The 16822-nt window shown below is 44.4% G+C and overlaps 1 protein-coding gene across 2 annotated transcripts in view; it reads left to right on the top strand.

The window, feature by feature from the left end:
• gish (casein kinase I gish) overlaps positions 1 to 16822 on the top strand; it is a 62545-nt gene that overhangs the window by 18672 nt on the left and 27051 nt on the right. For both annotated transcript variants that reach the window (XM_050189636.2, XM_055077317.1), the window contains exons 3-6: positions 2351 to 2420; positions 3322 to 3470; positions 6203 to 6437; positions 9129 to 9299. In XM_050189636.2, coding sequence (XP_050045593.1) covers positions 2351 to 2420; positions 3322 to 3470; positions 6203 to 6437; positions 9129 to 9299 — 625 coding nt within the window. The remainder of the gene's footprint in view (positions 1 to 2350; positions 2421 to 3321; positions 3471 to 6202; positions 6438 to 9128; positions 9300 to 16822) is intronic.

Here is a 16822-nt window from a genome sequence, read left to right as displayed (position 1 = left end):
AGCACGAAATGTGTTCAAATGTTTTGAGTGATTTGAATGTAGAGATAATATATGCTACTGTATTAGGTTTATGATTTGTCGAAAGCTGGAGAGAGACACCTATTTCTTCTGTATTTTGTAAAAACCCAAGCACTGCATTCCCCCTTATCAGAATCTTCTGCAGAAGAGCACTTGGCACTGGACATTCTTGTGCTTTAACCCTTTGCGGGTAGGGTTTTTTTCTTGCAGATTTTTTTTATTGCAGATTCCAATTCTTCTTAGGGACTTAATTAGAAAAAAATTTACCGTAATTTTTCTAGGGTGACCGTGACCGTAAAGTGAGAAAAAATCTTTTGCGTTGGTATATATGCACTCTTCATTCATGAATAACAACAATAAAAAAGGAAATAAACTTATCAGAATTAAAAATATGATGCATTTTTATGCTCATAGTTCAAGGTGCACACGAGAATATTTCACAAGTCTCAAATGTTCTTGCTCTTACACTAATACGTACGTCCATAGCATAATCGAACTGCGTATGTGCACGCACTCAAGAAAACTGTTTGGTTGTGTGCCCATCAAAAAAAGCAACACTTGTGACAAACTTCCGCTAATCTTCATCTTATCGCCAACCAGCTAGGGCAATTAGTTCTCACGAGTCTTAAAAAAAAGAAAAGTGCACCCTTGTGAGCACTAAATGAGCGAGAAACAAGCGGTCGCCCTTTGAGCGATTAGTAACGAGATAGCCATCAGTTTTTCAAGCGCAAAAAGCCGGAACGGCCAGCGAAACAAAATCTAAACGGCCTCCCGCACGCACGCGCGCCAATGCGCGAGCGGTAGTATATAGACGTGCAGGAGCAAACTAGCGCTAAAACAAACCGTGCAACGAAAACTGAGAGAGGGAGGCGTGCGAAAAAAATTCCCTGTATCCCCACATAGTGGCAGCACATGACAGAAAAGCAAAAGTTAAGAAATTGGCGCGCTTTTTAAATGTACAGACGGCGCCGTAAATATACGGCATCGACCATTTTCGGACTTGTTCGCAGCGCCGTATATTTACGTCATTGACCGTCAAAGGGTTAATAACCAGGAATGCTAGTCTGCTGCTTGTGGCCTTTTGTGCACATCATGAGGTGCTGACTCGAATTCTACATACATGCAAAATGTTATGTTGCACAGATATGCTATTGCTGGTTTTGGCACAGCCAAATACGTGTAGCCATTCTCATTGCACAAAATGTATGAGATTGCAGGCATCAATAATGCTATTGCAGTAATATGGCGTGAGTATTGTTCAAAAGAACAGTAAATACTTTGGGCTGACTGTTGGACAATTTTGTACTAAATATTGTGATCCACACTGGTTGATAGCAAGAACATTGGACAGTCATCTATGTCTTGTATTGCTTACACCTAACATGACAGCAAAGCACATTTCTTACTGTACTACAAATGTGCTTTGTCTGTATATGGAGAGACGAGATTAATTGTTAAACAGTGTGGGCACTCTGAACTAGGTACACTACATCCTTGGTATATTATTGAGAACCACTGAGCAGTTCTCAGTATGATGACCCAGAAAGTTATACTTAAAAGGAGAACTTTTCTGAAACCAGGCAGTGACAAAAGTACATGGCATTAGGATTTCGTGGATTTTTTCGCCTTTTTGTCACAAATTTACAGAATTTACCAAGTTGACGATCCTGCTTAAACACTGTGTAATCCTCTGGAAGCTGATTCCATACTTTGTGAACATTGCAGTTACCCTGTTTGAGACTTCAAAAATGGCATTGTCATGCATCTGTCACTTTTATGCTTTATTTTCTGACACAAGAAGTGAACTATCAAATAAAATGGTCCATTGCCATTCAAGCTAGCGTTACTTAGACTACCCACTGTGGTTGCTTAGTGGCTATCGTGTTGGGCTGCTAAGCACAAGGTCACGGGATCGAACCCGGCCACAGCAGCCGCATTTTGATGGGGGCGAAATGTGAAAACACCTTAGATTTAGGTGCACGTTAAGGAACCCCAGGTGATCCAAATTTCCGGATCCCCCACTACGGCGTGCCTCATAATCAGGTCGTGGTTCTGGCACATAAAATCCCATGATTTGTTTGTTTTTACTTCCTTTTTTTCTCATCCTTTATATTGATAAAATAGAGCAATGTATTTGGTCACTTTTCTTCTTCAATGTGCTTTTCAGATGCTTATGGCATAGGTACCTACGTTGCGTCGTGCCACGTACCACGTTTAGTTTAAACTCTTGCAGTTCAAACTGTTATGCACACAAGGACAATAGTTCATATTGTTTATGTCACTTGTAAAACACCACTTCCCCACTTTATCTCCTTCCCTTTTTCTTTCTCAGGAACCTATGAAGTCAAAGGCTCCACAATTACATTTAGAATACAGGTTTTACAAGCTTTTAGGTAACAATGGTAAGTTGTTTGTCTTTTACATGTACACTGCTCAGTGTTGCAGTAACAACATGTAATTTTGCTATATTCACAAATTTTTATCAGGAATATCTGAATAGTAATATTTCGAGTGGGAGTTGAACAAATTAAGGAGGGGGTAGTGAGCTATCAAATCGGTGAATGGAAGCATTTAAGTGCACCAAGTGCATTGTTGTGATGGCTCATGATGACGCCAGTCTAAATGTTGTGAAGACCAGCACACATTTCAAGCTATTCAAATTGTTCATTGAAAAGCCCTTTTAGTTACACCTTTTAGTGACATTACTATGATAATAGTATTTCTTACTTAAATAGGCATAACTGTAATGTAGAGATTACTATCCTCAACAGTCACTTCTATTCTATTTCCTGAAAGTTTATATGCAACTTTAATATAATGGAAAAGAGTAATGAAACATTTGTATTTTTATAATGTTTGGTACAAAAGTAACCAGCACATATATTTAATGCATGTGCAGCTCTAAAAGTTCCATAGAGCCTGGAGCAGGAACACAGAAAAGGGTCACACACACAGCTCCGTATGTTCTTGTCCTGGGCACTGTGAGACTCTTGCAGTGTGGGATACCAAGTCAGCAATCTACATTGTTTCACAAACAGCTCATGCCATACAGCTCTTGGAAGTTCTGAATTAGGGCCATGTTATGTGCTACTGTCACTTACAACTTGTTGCTTGCCTAGTCGGTTCATACTTCTTACTGTGCAACAGTGTGTTCACTCCTGTCCTGGTCTTATTTCACCTCATTCCACATCCTATTACACTGTAACAACTGTTGTCACTCTGTGCAACCACTTTCTGTGTCGAAAGATGTGAATAATCCACTGACAGATGTCCTCTGGTCCTTCTCTCATTGCGTCATTGTAGAAGGCATCCCAAAGGTCTACTATTTCGGGCCCTGTGGGAAATACAATGCTCTGGTCATGGAACTCTTGGGCCCTAGCTTAGAGGACCTCTTCGACCTGTGCGACCGCAAGTTCTCCCTCAAGACAGTTCTACTTACCGCCATTCAGCTAGTGAGTTGATACTTTAGAACTTAATGGAGTAGCGACATGACATTTTCAACATATATTTTGCATCAAATGGACGTTTGAATTCTCAAAATTATAGGAGACATACTGGCAGGAAAATACTAGAAAAGCACAATAGATAACTTATTGATGTTGTTGCTACAAGCCAGTTTCGGTACCTCTGAAGTGGATGTGTCATGACATCATGATAGATTGACCCACTCTGTTTCCACAATCACTGTTGCTGCCATGAGCAAGAGCAGCCACAGGAAATATGTATAACATACTTGTTTATCTTCTACGAGCAATGTAATCATATGAAGCCTTATTGCTACATCTCAGCAAGTTTTGTTGTATGTCATGGTACTACAATAAAGTATATTACGCTAGGTCTGGCATATTAAAGCCAGGTTTAATATCACGTTAATATTCAATCGTGTTTCTCTACTTTTGTACCTGCCGAGTGTCATTTCATTTTACATGTCAGGAGCATGTGGTAATGTTTATACCATGTACAAGCTATGTGCAAGTACTCCTTTTTAATAGCTTCTCTTGCTGTTGGATTGTGTTCCCAGGTAGCAGTTGTGGGAGTTCAAACACACTACAGCCACTGTCGCCTCGCTCAAGAAAGCACGCCGCCGACGCTAGCGATCAAAATCCACGCTAGGCCTACGCTTCGGTTCAAACAAAGGTCTTGAACGAAGCAACACTTAAAAATTATCGTCCGATGCCCCAAGAGGTCCACGTTGGGCAGCCAGATGTGGGAGATACGGGGTCCTCCTCCGTACTCTTGGGACAAAGGAACGACAACACAGTAGTGCAAACAATCACAAGGGCATTTATTGCACCTTTCATAGATCAATGCCTGCTAGCCGAGTTGCTATCCCCAAAACATGCCGATGGGCGCGCGACAAATCTAGAAGTCTGACTTACCGCGACGACCGCATAGCGAGTGAATATGTTCGCCCCATGCTGGATCCCAACGCCTGGTCGTTCGCGTGTACAGCCACGCGAATGGTGGCACGTTCGAAGGCGGCCACGCGAGACGGTCTCGCAGAAGCATGGTCAGCGCACGCGCGGGCGGCACGTCCGCTCCCACTCGCTTCCCGAACCCGAAGAGACCAAGCGCCTTCCTTTCGGCGCCCAAGTAACCTCGCCTGTCGGCGGCGTTAGCAGCGCAACACTCGCGCCATCTCTCGCACTGCGCCCCAACCACATCGACCGTTGCGGGCATCACGCCGGCCACGCGGCGAAGCCGCACTACAGGAGGCGCGCTATGCGGGAAAAACATCAGGGGACGCGCGAGAGTCGCGCATCCCCACACAGTGTACTGCTTGCTATGCAGGAGCAAATGTATTTGGCTCTGATCAGTGGGCTGTCATAACTATAGAAAAGTTGGGTTTCTGGTTCCTGGAAAACTGTAGTTCCTTTTTTAAGATAACTGAAAGCCTGACCACACTTGAGGGCGCTTATTGCCAAATTACTAGAAGAGCTTGAGATGTCTAATACTTACCACATTTTATCGCACTCATGGAGGCATTGCGGAATCAGGGTGTAGACGAGCCGTATGTAAAAATACTGAAATATATCTATAGCGGCTCCACAGCCACCGTAGTCCTCCATAAAAAGAAAGCAACAAAATCCCAATAAAGAAAGGCGTCAGGCAGGGAGATACGATCTCTCCGATGCTATTCACAGCGTGTTTACAGGAGGTATTCAGAGACCTGGATTGGGAAGAATTGGGGATAAGAGTTAATGGAGAATACCTTAGTAACTTGCGATTCGCTGATGATATTGCCTTGCTTAGTAACTCAGGGGACCAACTGCAATGCATGCTCACTGGCCTGGAGAGGCAAAGCCGAAGGGTGGGTCTAAAAATTAATCTGCAGAAAACTAAAGTAATGTTTAACAGTCTCGGAAGGGAACAGCAGTTTACAATAGGTAGTGAGACACTGGAAGTGGTAAGGGAATACATCTACTTAGGACAGGTAGTGACTGCGGATCCGGATCATGAGACGGAAATAATAAGAAGAATAAGAATGGGCTGGGGTGCGTTTGGCAGGCATTCTCAGATCATGAACAGCAGGTTGCCATTATCCCTCAAGAGAAAAGTTTATAACAGCTGTGTCTTACCAGTACTCACGTACGGGGCAGAAACCTGGAGGCTTACGAAAAGAGTTCTACTCAAATTGAGGACGACGCAACGAGCTATGGAAAGAAGAATGATAGGTGTAACGTTAAGGGATAAGAAAAGAGCAGATTGGGTGAGGGAACGAACGCGAGTTGATGATATCTTAATTGAAATCCAGAAAAAGAAATGGGCATGGGCAGGACACGTAATGAGGAGGGAAGATAACCGATGGTCATTAAGAGTTACGGAATGGATTCCAAGGGAAGGAAAGCGTAGCAGAGGGCGGCAGAAAGTAAGGTGGGCGGATGAGATTAAGAAGTTTGCAGGGACAACATGGCCACAATTAGTACATGACCGGGGTTGTTGGAGAAGTATGGGAGAGGCCTTTGCCCTGCAGTGGGCGTAACCAGGCTGATGATGATGATGATGATGATGATGATCGCACATTCACATGTGAAAGACAAAACTTGTCACAAAACTTGTCACAAAACTTGTAGTATGGGAGCGTTTAAACAAGTGCAGGATGCTAAGAGTGCCTTAATAAACTGCCTCGTATTTCCAGGCAAAAAGATGTTCCCACTAAATGGTGCTGTTCTTGTTGTTTTAGCTTCATCGAATTGAGTATGTGCACACAAAACATCTGATCTACCGGGACGTGAAACCCGAAAACTTCCTCATCGGGCGGCAGTCCACCAAGAAGCACAATATCATCCACATCATTGACTTTGGGTTGGCCAAGGAGTATATAGATCCTGAAACCAACAAGCACATTCCCTACCGGGAACACAAGAGCTTGACAGGGACGGCCCGCTACATGAGCATCAACACGCACCTTGGCAAAGGTAGTGTTATGGATTTACAGCTGCTTCCTTTCTGGGTAAAGTGTCATGTGAGAGTGCCACTTTTCTGGCTTGATTTCAATGCACATTGAGAAATGCTGTCTGGTTATAATGAACTTATTTTGCCTTTTCTGTGGGTTCAACACGTACACTTGATTTCACAACGGTTTGTGGCAAGCATTTTTCACTCATTAGTGTACCTGGTTATTAAGTTCCTACGAACACAGTGATCCCCTTCAGTTTCACACTATGGTTGTAGATGACACAATCAGATAGTGTCCGTCAAATAGCTGAGGAGCAAGTATTAGTAGTTCGCAATTGCATCATTTGACAGCCTATAAACGTGGCATTTGAGATTAATACGATTTGTGCATCCAACACGCACACACACAAAGAGAGTTGTTGATATGTACTGTGGCAATGGACAGTATTCTTGCTCTTACAGCGGTAACCAACTCCTCAAACGCTTAAACACTGTAATCTGCCGTGTATATGTGGCCTTCTTCTCTGTCACATTTGCTTGGTCCTACCTACTACAAAGTCATTGTGTTTTGACGCGACAGCGTTAAGGGCCTCATGTTGCAAAAATCTGGTGTCAGCGTCTGATGTAGCTTGGTTAAAAATAATTTCAAACGGCACCCACAGAGGCCCTTCGCGTGGCGCAGAGGCGTTACTGAAATAATTGAATTTCTCAAAGTAAAATACGTCAGAAAAATCTTAAACTGCGACCTAAACACAACCTACAGACATGACAGCATCGGAGTTTAACTTGAATATCCAGGAAAACATCATTCTTATACGCGGAAACTTGAAAACATACCCATTTTCCGAGTCGTGCAGCTAGCTCGATTCTTTCTGACAATGCCATCACGCTCGCATCTGCAAGAAAGCTGAGTTTGCTGTGAAACGTGTTAAGCAGTGAGGTTTCTTTGAAATCTGTCACTTTCCACTCTTAAAGGCGAAGTTAAAGTGTCGTCCAAATTTTTAAAGTTTGTCTTAAAGGGATTCACAACCAATTTTCATAGTACTCGCTTTTTTTTAGTGCAATTAAAAGCTTTACCAGCCATATAGTCATGAAGTAATAACGCGAAAAACGCCATGGAACATTTTTTATCCGAATTTTTCTATCTGCAGCGAAGATGAAGTCGTTCACTGGAAGCATGCTGAAAAGTGTTATAGGTGAGCGTGATAGCGATTATAGGCCGGCCGTAGTGCAAGGCAGACGACAAGTGTGGCCATAGGTTTGGGAAAGTATTATTTTGTTTATGTCAAGTTGATGGTCCTGCAATTCATGTTTTCCAAAGTTTTAAAGTATTTCTGCGATATAGCTACATATTCTTGAGGTTTTCTGTCCAACTGCATTGGTATTTGACCAGTCAAAACTAAACCAAGCGCATTGAAAACGAAAAGACGCTTTTACACATAATACGCAATTCATGCACATTGCTTTTGCCAAGCTTGTGCTTCTGATTTCCGATGTCATCTCTCGAAGACCTGAGCGAGCTGGAACAAAAGATTTTAGCTCGCATGCGAGCTCAGAATTTAGATCCTTACAAAGTAGCACTCGAACGTAATGCTTCGATGGACGAAAGCGGCAGCGGAAGTGACAAATACAACTTACACAATAGACCACCATCCCCGCCACAAGCAGCATGCCTGGAGAATGCCGATTGGTAAATGCTCACTCACACTAGGCCGACCCGACACTGATTTCGGTATGCCGACTGTCGGCGACAGCGTTTTTTCCTTCGTGTCTGCGCCTCTGTCACACTGTACAGACGCCGACAATCTGCTGACGGTTGGTGGAGAGCTCCGAGTTGGTAGTGTGGCAGAGGCGCCAACACGAAGTTAAACAAAACACCCATTTATGGCACAACTCGTTGATGACAACTTGTATCACAGGGAGATCATAAAACTCTGGGTACTTGCAAAGTCGTGCTATACATGCACATGTACAACAGCATGTGCGCCGCCATGCATGTGGGACAACGCGAGTGGCGCTCGTTAGCATGGACTTTCTTTACTTCATAATTTGCATAGAATAAAGCACAAGCGTATAACAATATACTAACTGCAATACTGAGCAATAATTATATTGTACTTAATGACAGTCGACTTACGTACAGTAATCTCTTGACTGCATTTCGAAGTATCAAGATTTCACTGCCAGGCCTCGCCACTTCCTGGTTTTTCTGACTTTCTTTGCCAACTTGAAATTATATTTCCTACTTAAATCCCGAACAGTGTGCTGGGTTCTATCACTATAAATCATGGTCAATTTATTTCTATCAACATCTCACAAGACATTCAGTCTTTTTAAGCAGCTGCAGTTCTTGTAGTGGTAGGTGCTCAAGACAATTTGTTGTATGGTAAGGGGACCTCTGGCTGCTTAGAAGTGAGCCTGTCTACAATGCTTTCAGCTTGCATTCTGTGCCTTGTAGTACTCCTGCTTACTGTATTGATCATATTTGGACACTGGTAGTACAATTCCAAAGAAGCAGTATTGACTGTCACTTCATGGCAATTGAATGTTCACAATCAAGCTTTCTGTAATGCAATCCCCCTTTATGAATGAAGCAATGCAGTAACAATTTGTGCCTTCTCATTTGTACAGATGGGATTGCACAATCTGTATTTCTTTTTTTCCCTTTTTGTGGTGCCATGTTCTCATCAGTGGTGAACTTCTCTGCACAGAGCAAAGCAGAAGGGATGACCTGGAGGCATTGGGGCATATGTTCATGTACTTCCTGAGGGGTAGCCTTCCATGGCAAGGTCTCAAGGCAGACACCCTCAAGGAACGCTACCAGAAGATTGGTGACACAAAACGGGCCACTCCTATTGAGGTGCTTTGCGATGGTTACCCTGGTGAGTCCTCTGTTATTCAACAGGTGCTCCTTTGTACTGCAGCAGCCATTTTGAACAGCCACAGTTGTAACATGCCCCTTATGGGGTGTTAACAGTTTCTCTGTTGTGGTTATGCACACCCTTCGAAGTCTCTAAAGACGTTATGAGGGTGTTTCAAGTCGTCACTTCCTTTCTTTCTCGAGCAGCTTTTCCTGTGGCGTAGATGTGTATTTAAGTATAAAAGTGTGGACAGCCTTTTTGTGTGCAAATTACAGCAGTGGGTTTAGCAAACTTGGAGAATTTATCATCCATGCGCCAACGCCTATAACCACTTGTCTGTCTGAAAACTGCCTCTTTGTTCGAAAATTGTGTTCACAGCATTGGCAACAGCCTAACGTCATAGCTGTCAGACGCTACATCATCGCCGTCACAAAATGGTGACAGAGCACGTTTGTGGAAAAGTTGCTGTCGCTTCATTGTGTTCTAAACTAACATCATGAGTGGTATTTTTAGGCAAAAACATTAAGATACTATCACATTTGTGAGATTTTGTGCAACTCGACACCAGATGCATTGGCATAATCGGCTCCAGCATTTCTGGCTCTGTGCCAAGCTCGCCATCTTAGGACAGTGCTAGGAACACTTTTGGATGCATACTTTGACAAGTCCGATGCAGTCTCTAAAAGTGATCGCTTGAGAATGCCGCCCCTGTGGGTTTGGTATGTATGGCCAATGGAGAGCAAATGGCGACAGTGATGCACTGCTTTCATTATGAAAGCTTATTAAAAACATTCAGTGCCATTCCACCCTGTGAAGTTGGATGACCAATGAAGCTGTGTATAGTGATTACTATGTAGATTGAATAAAGACACATACACGTGACTTCATGATTCTACTGTCCTTTTAAACGGCGATGGGCTGAACAATGATGCTGGGAAGTTTATAGCAAACGTAAAGTCTCTACATGACCGATGTTGCTCAGTTGGTACATTGGCGTGTGTATAGCATTGAATGCTGAACCTATCCTCTTCGTGGTATTCTGGGTCCCAACGGGCATTGCGGATACGCTTGGTGTTGGAGGTCCACTCGTCGTCAGTGGTCTCCTTCTGCTGCCGCTGTGCCCTATCCCGTTTCTATTCGGGAAGGCAGCTACGCGACGGTCCAGGCCCGTTGACCGACACGGGCTCAGCGTTAGCAGCTTCTCACTGCCTTCGCGCCAATTCCCGCTTCTGCTCGTGCTGTCATTCTTGGAGGGCACGCTGCTCTTCCTTGGTGCGCACAATAGGCGTCCTATCCATAGTACTGCCGGAACACAGCTGCTGACAACGTTGCTAGGCGATGTTGACGCCACAGTAAAGAGGCGCACACATAACGTCGGACTATAAATGTGCCTTTTAGCGTTTATAGAGGATAATTCTCATTCTACACAGCTTGATAAATGCGCACCATTTTTTCCAGAACCTAGCCATCTACAGCTTCACTATAAAAAATAATCCTGTTGGTTAAGGTAAATTTTGCGCATCTTGTTTTTCCTTATGAGTGTGGTGTGCATGCTATATTTTTCATTTATTAATCAGTGGCATGTTATATTCAAGTACACTTTTATTTTCTTTCCTTCAGCCTGCGAAAATTGGATGCATGTTAGATTCGGGGCATGTTAGAATCGAATACCGTACTTACTCGCATAATGATCACGCTCGCTTAATGATCGCACCCCTGAATTTCAATTTCAATGTTTTCAATTCAATTCAATTTTTTTTCTTTCCGGTGTAATGATCGCACCCCAAACTTGTTGCAGCAATATGCCGTGTGCCAAGTCTAGCTAATGATGATCATCTGTTGAATGCTGTCGAATGCTATGCGAATTACTCTCGAAAACATACCAAGTGGTCTGCACGCACCAAACATTCTTAAGCAGATGCCACATTCCATTCCTTTCATCGCATTCCATGAAAAAAAAAAGCCAAAACCAAACTTACCATGGCTTTATTATTTGTAGGCTTCATAATGGTTTTGGTCAACAACAACAACAAAAAAGCCGCCTTTCAATTCTCCTCTGCACTCGTGGGCACGCAACAAATCGCGAGCGCAACGATAGTGGCTACGTTCACACTGATATGTTAGAAGTGTACCCTATATATATATATATATATACATATATATATATATATATATATGTATATGTATATAGTAGGCAAAGAGGGATTCTTCAGGCTACCTTTCAAACGTAAAGAACTTGAGTGGTGCTACAAGGTAAACAGAACAAGTATTTAATTTCGACAGTTTCGATCGGTGGACCGATCTTCATCAGGGTTTACAAAAAAATGGCAGTTCGGCCCTGGTAGTGAAGACACCAGACCGGGTGCCCGGTCGTTCTTACATACATCAAACCGAGAGGAACAGTTGTGACAGTGATTGATTTTCGGCGCCTTGGCAGATTTACAGCGGCCTTTGGCAGCTATGCAGGGCAAGAGGAAGGCGGAGTCACATGTATGTAGAGCAAGGAGGTCAGTGAGGAAAAAAAAAGGGAAAAAGAAAGAAAAAGGAAAGAAAAAGAAAAAAGCACACAGGAGGAGGGAGACGTAAGTCGGAGAGTGAGGGGGGCGGGAAGTAGCGGCAGCTAGGTTCCCGTGCACCCGAGGCAAGGAGGGAGAAAACGGTCGCTCCGCAGCACCAGTGCGTGGGCTGCCGTTGTAGCGGGAGAGAGGGCAAGTTGAATTGGGTGGCGGGGGGCACAATAGAGAAGGGGCCCAGAAGGAAGACAGAAGAGCGGCAACTTGTGGAAAGAAACACAGTGTCACAGTACACATATACAAGGCACGGCCCGCTCCGGCAACTCTGTGGTCCAGCTACGGTGCGAAAAATATATATATATATATATAATAGTTCCAAAAAAGAATATATGCGTGGCATTCGCAAAGCAAGTGCGCCCATGGGCTTAGATTTAGGGAGCCGAGTTAAATAGCCTCCTTGTGGTCCAATTTTTGAACGTTTAACAGACAACTGCCATCAAGTCAGCACGTGCGTATTTCAAGAAGGGCAATAGGTCACTCAGAATGACCACTTATATATATATGTGTGTGTGTGTGTATATATATATATATATATATATATATATATATATATATATATATATATATACACACACACACACACACACACACACCGACGTTTGTAACACAGCTAAGATATTCGCCCACCCTTAGCGGAAACGTGCTGTATTAAGATAGTAGTGAAGACAAATGCACCGTTTCTGCAGGGTGCCCTCCATGTGTTTCAATGTCACTGGCAGCTAAGCGCGCCCATCTCTGTTTCTGTCCTCTCAAAGTGGACATGGCTACGATATTGCCACAAACTAGCCGATGTTAATGATATTATTCATTCCTGATAAGGAAGAAACTGTTTCAATGCACGTAATGCACTCACGAGAAGAAAAAAGTCGCACTTGCCGCGTTTAGCTTGCTCCGCCGGCCACTATTTTTGTTTTGGTGTCCTGCACTGTTACAGCTGAAGCCGCCTGTTTGTTGACCTGTTGTCATGCCACAGCAAACGCGGGATGAAAAAAGCATTCTTTTCGCGGGAAATTTAACCCGCGTAATGATCGCGTCCTTGAATTTGTGTCAATTTTTTTTTACAAGAGAAGTGCAATCATTATGCGAGTAAATACGGTAAATACGGCGCCTAGAGTATAGATTTTTCACTTCAGCTGGTGCATTAAAGTTCCTAAACACATTGATAATGTTCTGGATTGCTTGCTTTGCATTCAAGCCAAACATTTGTTGTTAGGCCTGTCCAAAACTTATAAATGAGCAGCTAGTTTCATGCAGGAAAATGAGGCATCATGACAGCATTTGAAAATCTGAAAATTGAAAGCCTTTTGTTGATATCCTAGCTCCTCACTTTCACGCTAAACCGAATTGACAGCACTCGTGAGGCCACATGCGATGTACTCACACTTGCTTGCTCGTCACCATTTGTGACTGCAGAAGAAATGACAGGAATCATCTTCACATAATTTATGAATAATGCCAAATCAACACTAGCAAAAAGCCCTTTCATAGACAACACTTGTCGCAACCTAAGAAGTCTTTATTAGTAATGGGTATGAGGTTCGAGTAAGGACATACATTGGCCCAACAAAGCTGTACATACATTAATATAAAAGAAGGGTTGCGCAACTTTCGGCAGCTAGGGTTCATAGACGCCGAACTGCTGTTTATGCCGCTTAGCTTCTTTCACCTCATTGATGGTTTACAACTGCCTCGTTCACTTCAGCCTGGCGTCAGTTCTGTGCTACACTTCTTTAAAGCGAAGTTTGTATTTGGTTACTTTGTAATTTTTCTAGCAGATCTGCTATCATCAAAATGGTGGCGATCTCAATATTGATGCTATTTGCATGCACCTGCCATACTCTCATTACCAAAGCACCATAGGATCACGCACTCTGCATCCAGTTGTCAAATGGATTAATGTCTGCAGTACATCACGTGTGGATTTTCGTTCTAACTTGCAATTTTGTCGAAAGCTGTTGTAATACATTATACATAAACCTCGTTTATACATTCCTTCTTCATACATTTTCCCGGTTATAACACTGCTAAAGCTCAGTCCCAGCAAAGGTCTTACGGACACCTATGTATTAGAATCGCCTTTGAGAGAGAGAATAAACATTTTTATTCAGTGAATGAAGCTTTGGAGAGGCGTCCTCATTCCAGAATGCCTTGAGCTCGGGCTGCGTCCTGGGCCCTCGCAATCAGCCGTTGCTGATCCTCGAGGTCGGAGCTGGCCAAGGCTCTCTCCCAAAGCTCGTTAGTGGGGTAAGGGTTCGGAGGATTCAATGGTGCCGCTCTGCAACCCCCTACTATGTGCCTGAGGGACCCGGGCTCCGCGCAGAAGCGGCATTGCGGAGAGAATTTTGTAGGGTCTATGAGGTGATTTCTGGTTGGGTGGGGGAATGTATTAACCTGTAGAGCTCGGAGGTATCGCTCCTGCTCTCTAGGTAGTGACTTGTGCGGGGGTTCATATGTTCTGCGGGTTAGCTTGTAGTGTTGTGTGATGTCTTGGTAAGAGACTAGAGGGTGCATGCGCTCGGGTTCAGATTCCTCGGCGTCGGCTCGGTAGGTCAGATCTCGAGCCACGTGGTTGGCGACCTCGTTGCCAGGAATGCCTTGATGAGCTGGCGCCCAGATGATCATGACTGATCTCGTTGGCGGCTTTTGATTGATGATCCGGATCGTAGTGGTATGAATTCTGCCGCTAGCAAAGTTGCGGCACGCCTGTTGGGAGTCGGTCACTATGACTTCAACTTCTGTTTGGGAGAGCGCGAGGGCTATGGCCGCTTCCTCGGCTTGGAGGGGATTGTTTCGTGTGAGCGAAATGCTGCTCCGATGTTCTGTGTTGACGACTACGGTGGCTGTTGTGGCTGCGCGTCTGGAGTAAGAAGCCGCGTCCGTGTAGGCTGTAGAGAGTAAAGTCCCGTATCGCTTGTGTATGGCCAGGGCGCGGGCCTCCCTTTGCTCTGCGTGGTGCACTGGGTGCATATTGCGAGGTAGAGGACGTACGGTGATGTTTCTCCGGATGGCATGGGGTAAGCTCACAGTCTGAGGCGGCGGATGGCTCAGAGGGGCAGAGAGCCCCAGGCGTAAGAGAATGGACCTCCCTGCTTCCGTAACCGCCAGCCTTGTTTGCTGACTGGATAAATGTGCCTCGATCAGCTCCTCGGCCGTGTTGTGCACACCTAGTCGTAGTAGGCGTTCTGTGGACGTACTGGTTGGCAGGCCCATCGCCTGCTTATATGCCTTTCTGATCATTGTGTTGATTTTCTTCAGTTCCGTCTCGTTGAGTAGTGCGTATGGAATAGCGTAAGTTATTCGAGACACGACGAAGGCTTGGACAAGCCGAAGCGTGTCCGCCTCCCCCATGCCTCTTGTCTTGGTTGTTATTCGCCGGATCATGTGCGTAACTTGGGCTGTTGTATTCTTAAGCTGTTGAATTAATATTGTATTGGTGCGATCCGACTGGAAAACCATTCCCAATATCTTTACGCTCTGAGACGGAACGATGGTGTTCCCCCAGTTGTATGTTGATAGTGGGCGAGTTGGATGTGTGCTTCTTTCGCGGTGAGACCAGGAGTAGCTCCGACGTTGTTGTTGTTTGCCCGATGTTCCTGCGTGATGCGTTGCAACTTTGACATATACAGTAGAACCTCGTTTATACAATGCTGTTACATGCAATTACATGTTACATACATTCACAACCAAAAACACGAGAAATGACCTAATACAGTTGTGCTTATTTCTTACCTGTTTATGCATTCCTGGAAAATGCAATACTTCAGCACCAGCCATAATCGCCAAACTGTAATCGTATGATACGTTTTCCAGCCACTGCATCCCATGCAAACGAGAAAAGGTGCCAGGCATGCAATAGAGAATAGTAGCCACCCGTCACAGCAGCTTTCACACAATACTCGCCCGCTCTCTCATGTGAAAATGCTGGTGCCCACTAAGTTATTCCCGTTCCAGCAAATCTCCTCCTACCAGCTATCATATAGCTATCACCACCAACCATATTGTGATAAGCACCTTAATGCACTTACCATACATACTCGAATATAACGCGCACCTTTTTTCTGATAAAACTGGTCCAAAAATTGCATGTGCTTTAGAATCGAGTGCGACCCTAAATCCGCATTACCATATTGCCATCGGCATTCGAAAAATGGCCACCTTGTACGCGCTTTTAGCCTAGCTGCCTTAGCTTCCTCCATGTGCATACCTCCATGTTGTACATGTAACCAGGCACTGCTGTAACCTAGTCTACCGCCTGTCTTCCTGTTTTCTGTATTTATTCATTCAGCATAGAAGCACCGACTGCGAAGGCACGCCGAGTCCACCATGATGCCGCATTTAAAAGGAAAGTTATCATGTGCGCAGAGACGGACGGAAATCTGGTCACATCACGAGCATTCAAAGCTCCCAAAACTCCCAAAAAGCTCCCGAAACAGAAGGAGAATATTTTCGCCAGCAAAGCAACAAGGAAGGGTTTCAGTGGACCGAAGCAAGGCCGCTTCATAGAAATAAAAGAGCTGTTTGCGGAATACGTGCAGCAAAAGCAGCGAGCGGCACTGCGGTCTGTGACGACCTATCTGCTCAAAATGTGGGCGGTGCAGTTAGCCCTACAGAAAGGGCTAATGCAAAGTGACTTCAAAGTGATCAGGTGCTGGCTATCAAATTTTATGAAAAGAAAAGGCTTTTCTCTTCAAAGGTGTACAGGGATATGCCAAAATTTGCCAGAAGAATACGAACAAAAATTGCACAGTTTTCAGCAGTAAGTTTTGAAGTTGCACCATAGAAACGGCTACCACTTTGGACAGATCGGAAATGCTGATCAGACGCCACTCTACTTTGACATGCCTGCCACCACAACCATTGAAAAGAAGGGGGCGAAGCAAGTGCGCGTTTTGTCTTTCGGCCACGACAACACTAGAGTCACCGCAATGCTTTGTTGCACTGCAGATGGGCACAAGCTGCCCCCGTATCTTA

The sequence above is a fragment of the Dermacentor andersoni genome, chromosome 2, assembly GCF_023375885.2.
Source record: "Dermacentor andersoni chromosome 2, qqDerAnde1_hic_scaffold, whole genome shotgun sequence".
Taxonomy (NCBI): domain Eukaryota; kingdom Metazoa; phylum Arthropoda; class Arachnida; order Ixodida; family Ixodidae; genus Dermacentor; species Dermacentor andersoni.
This window is presented reverse-complemented; position numbering and strand designations above follow the sequence as displayed.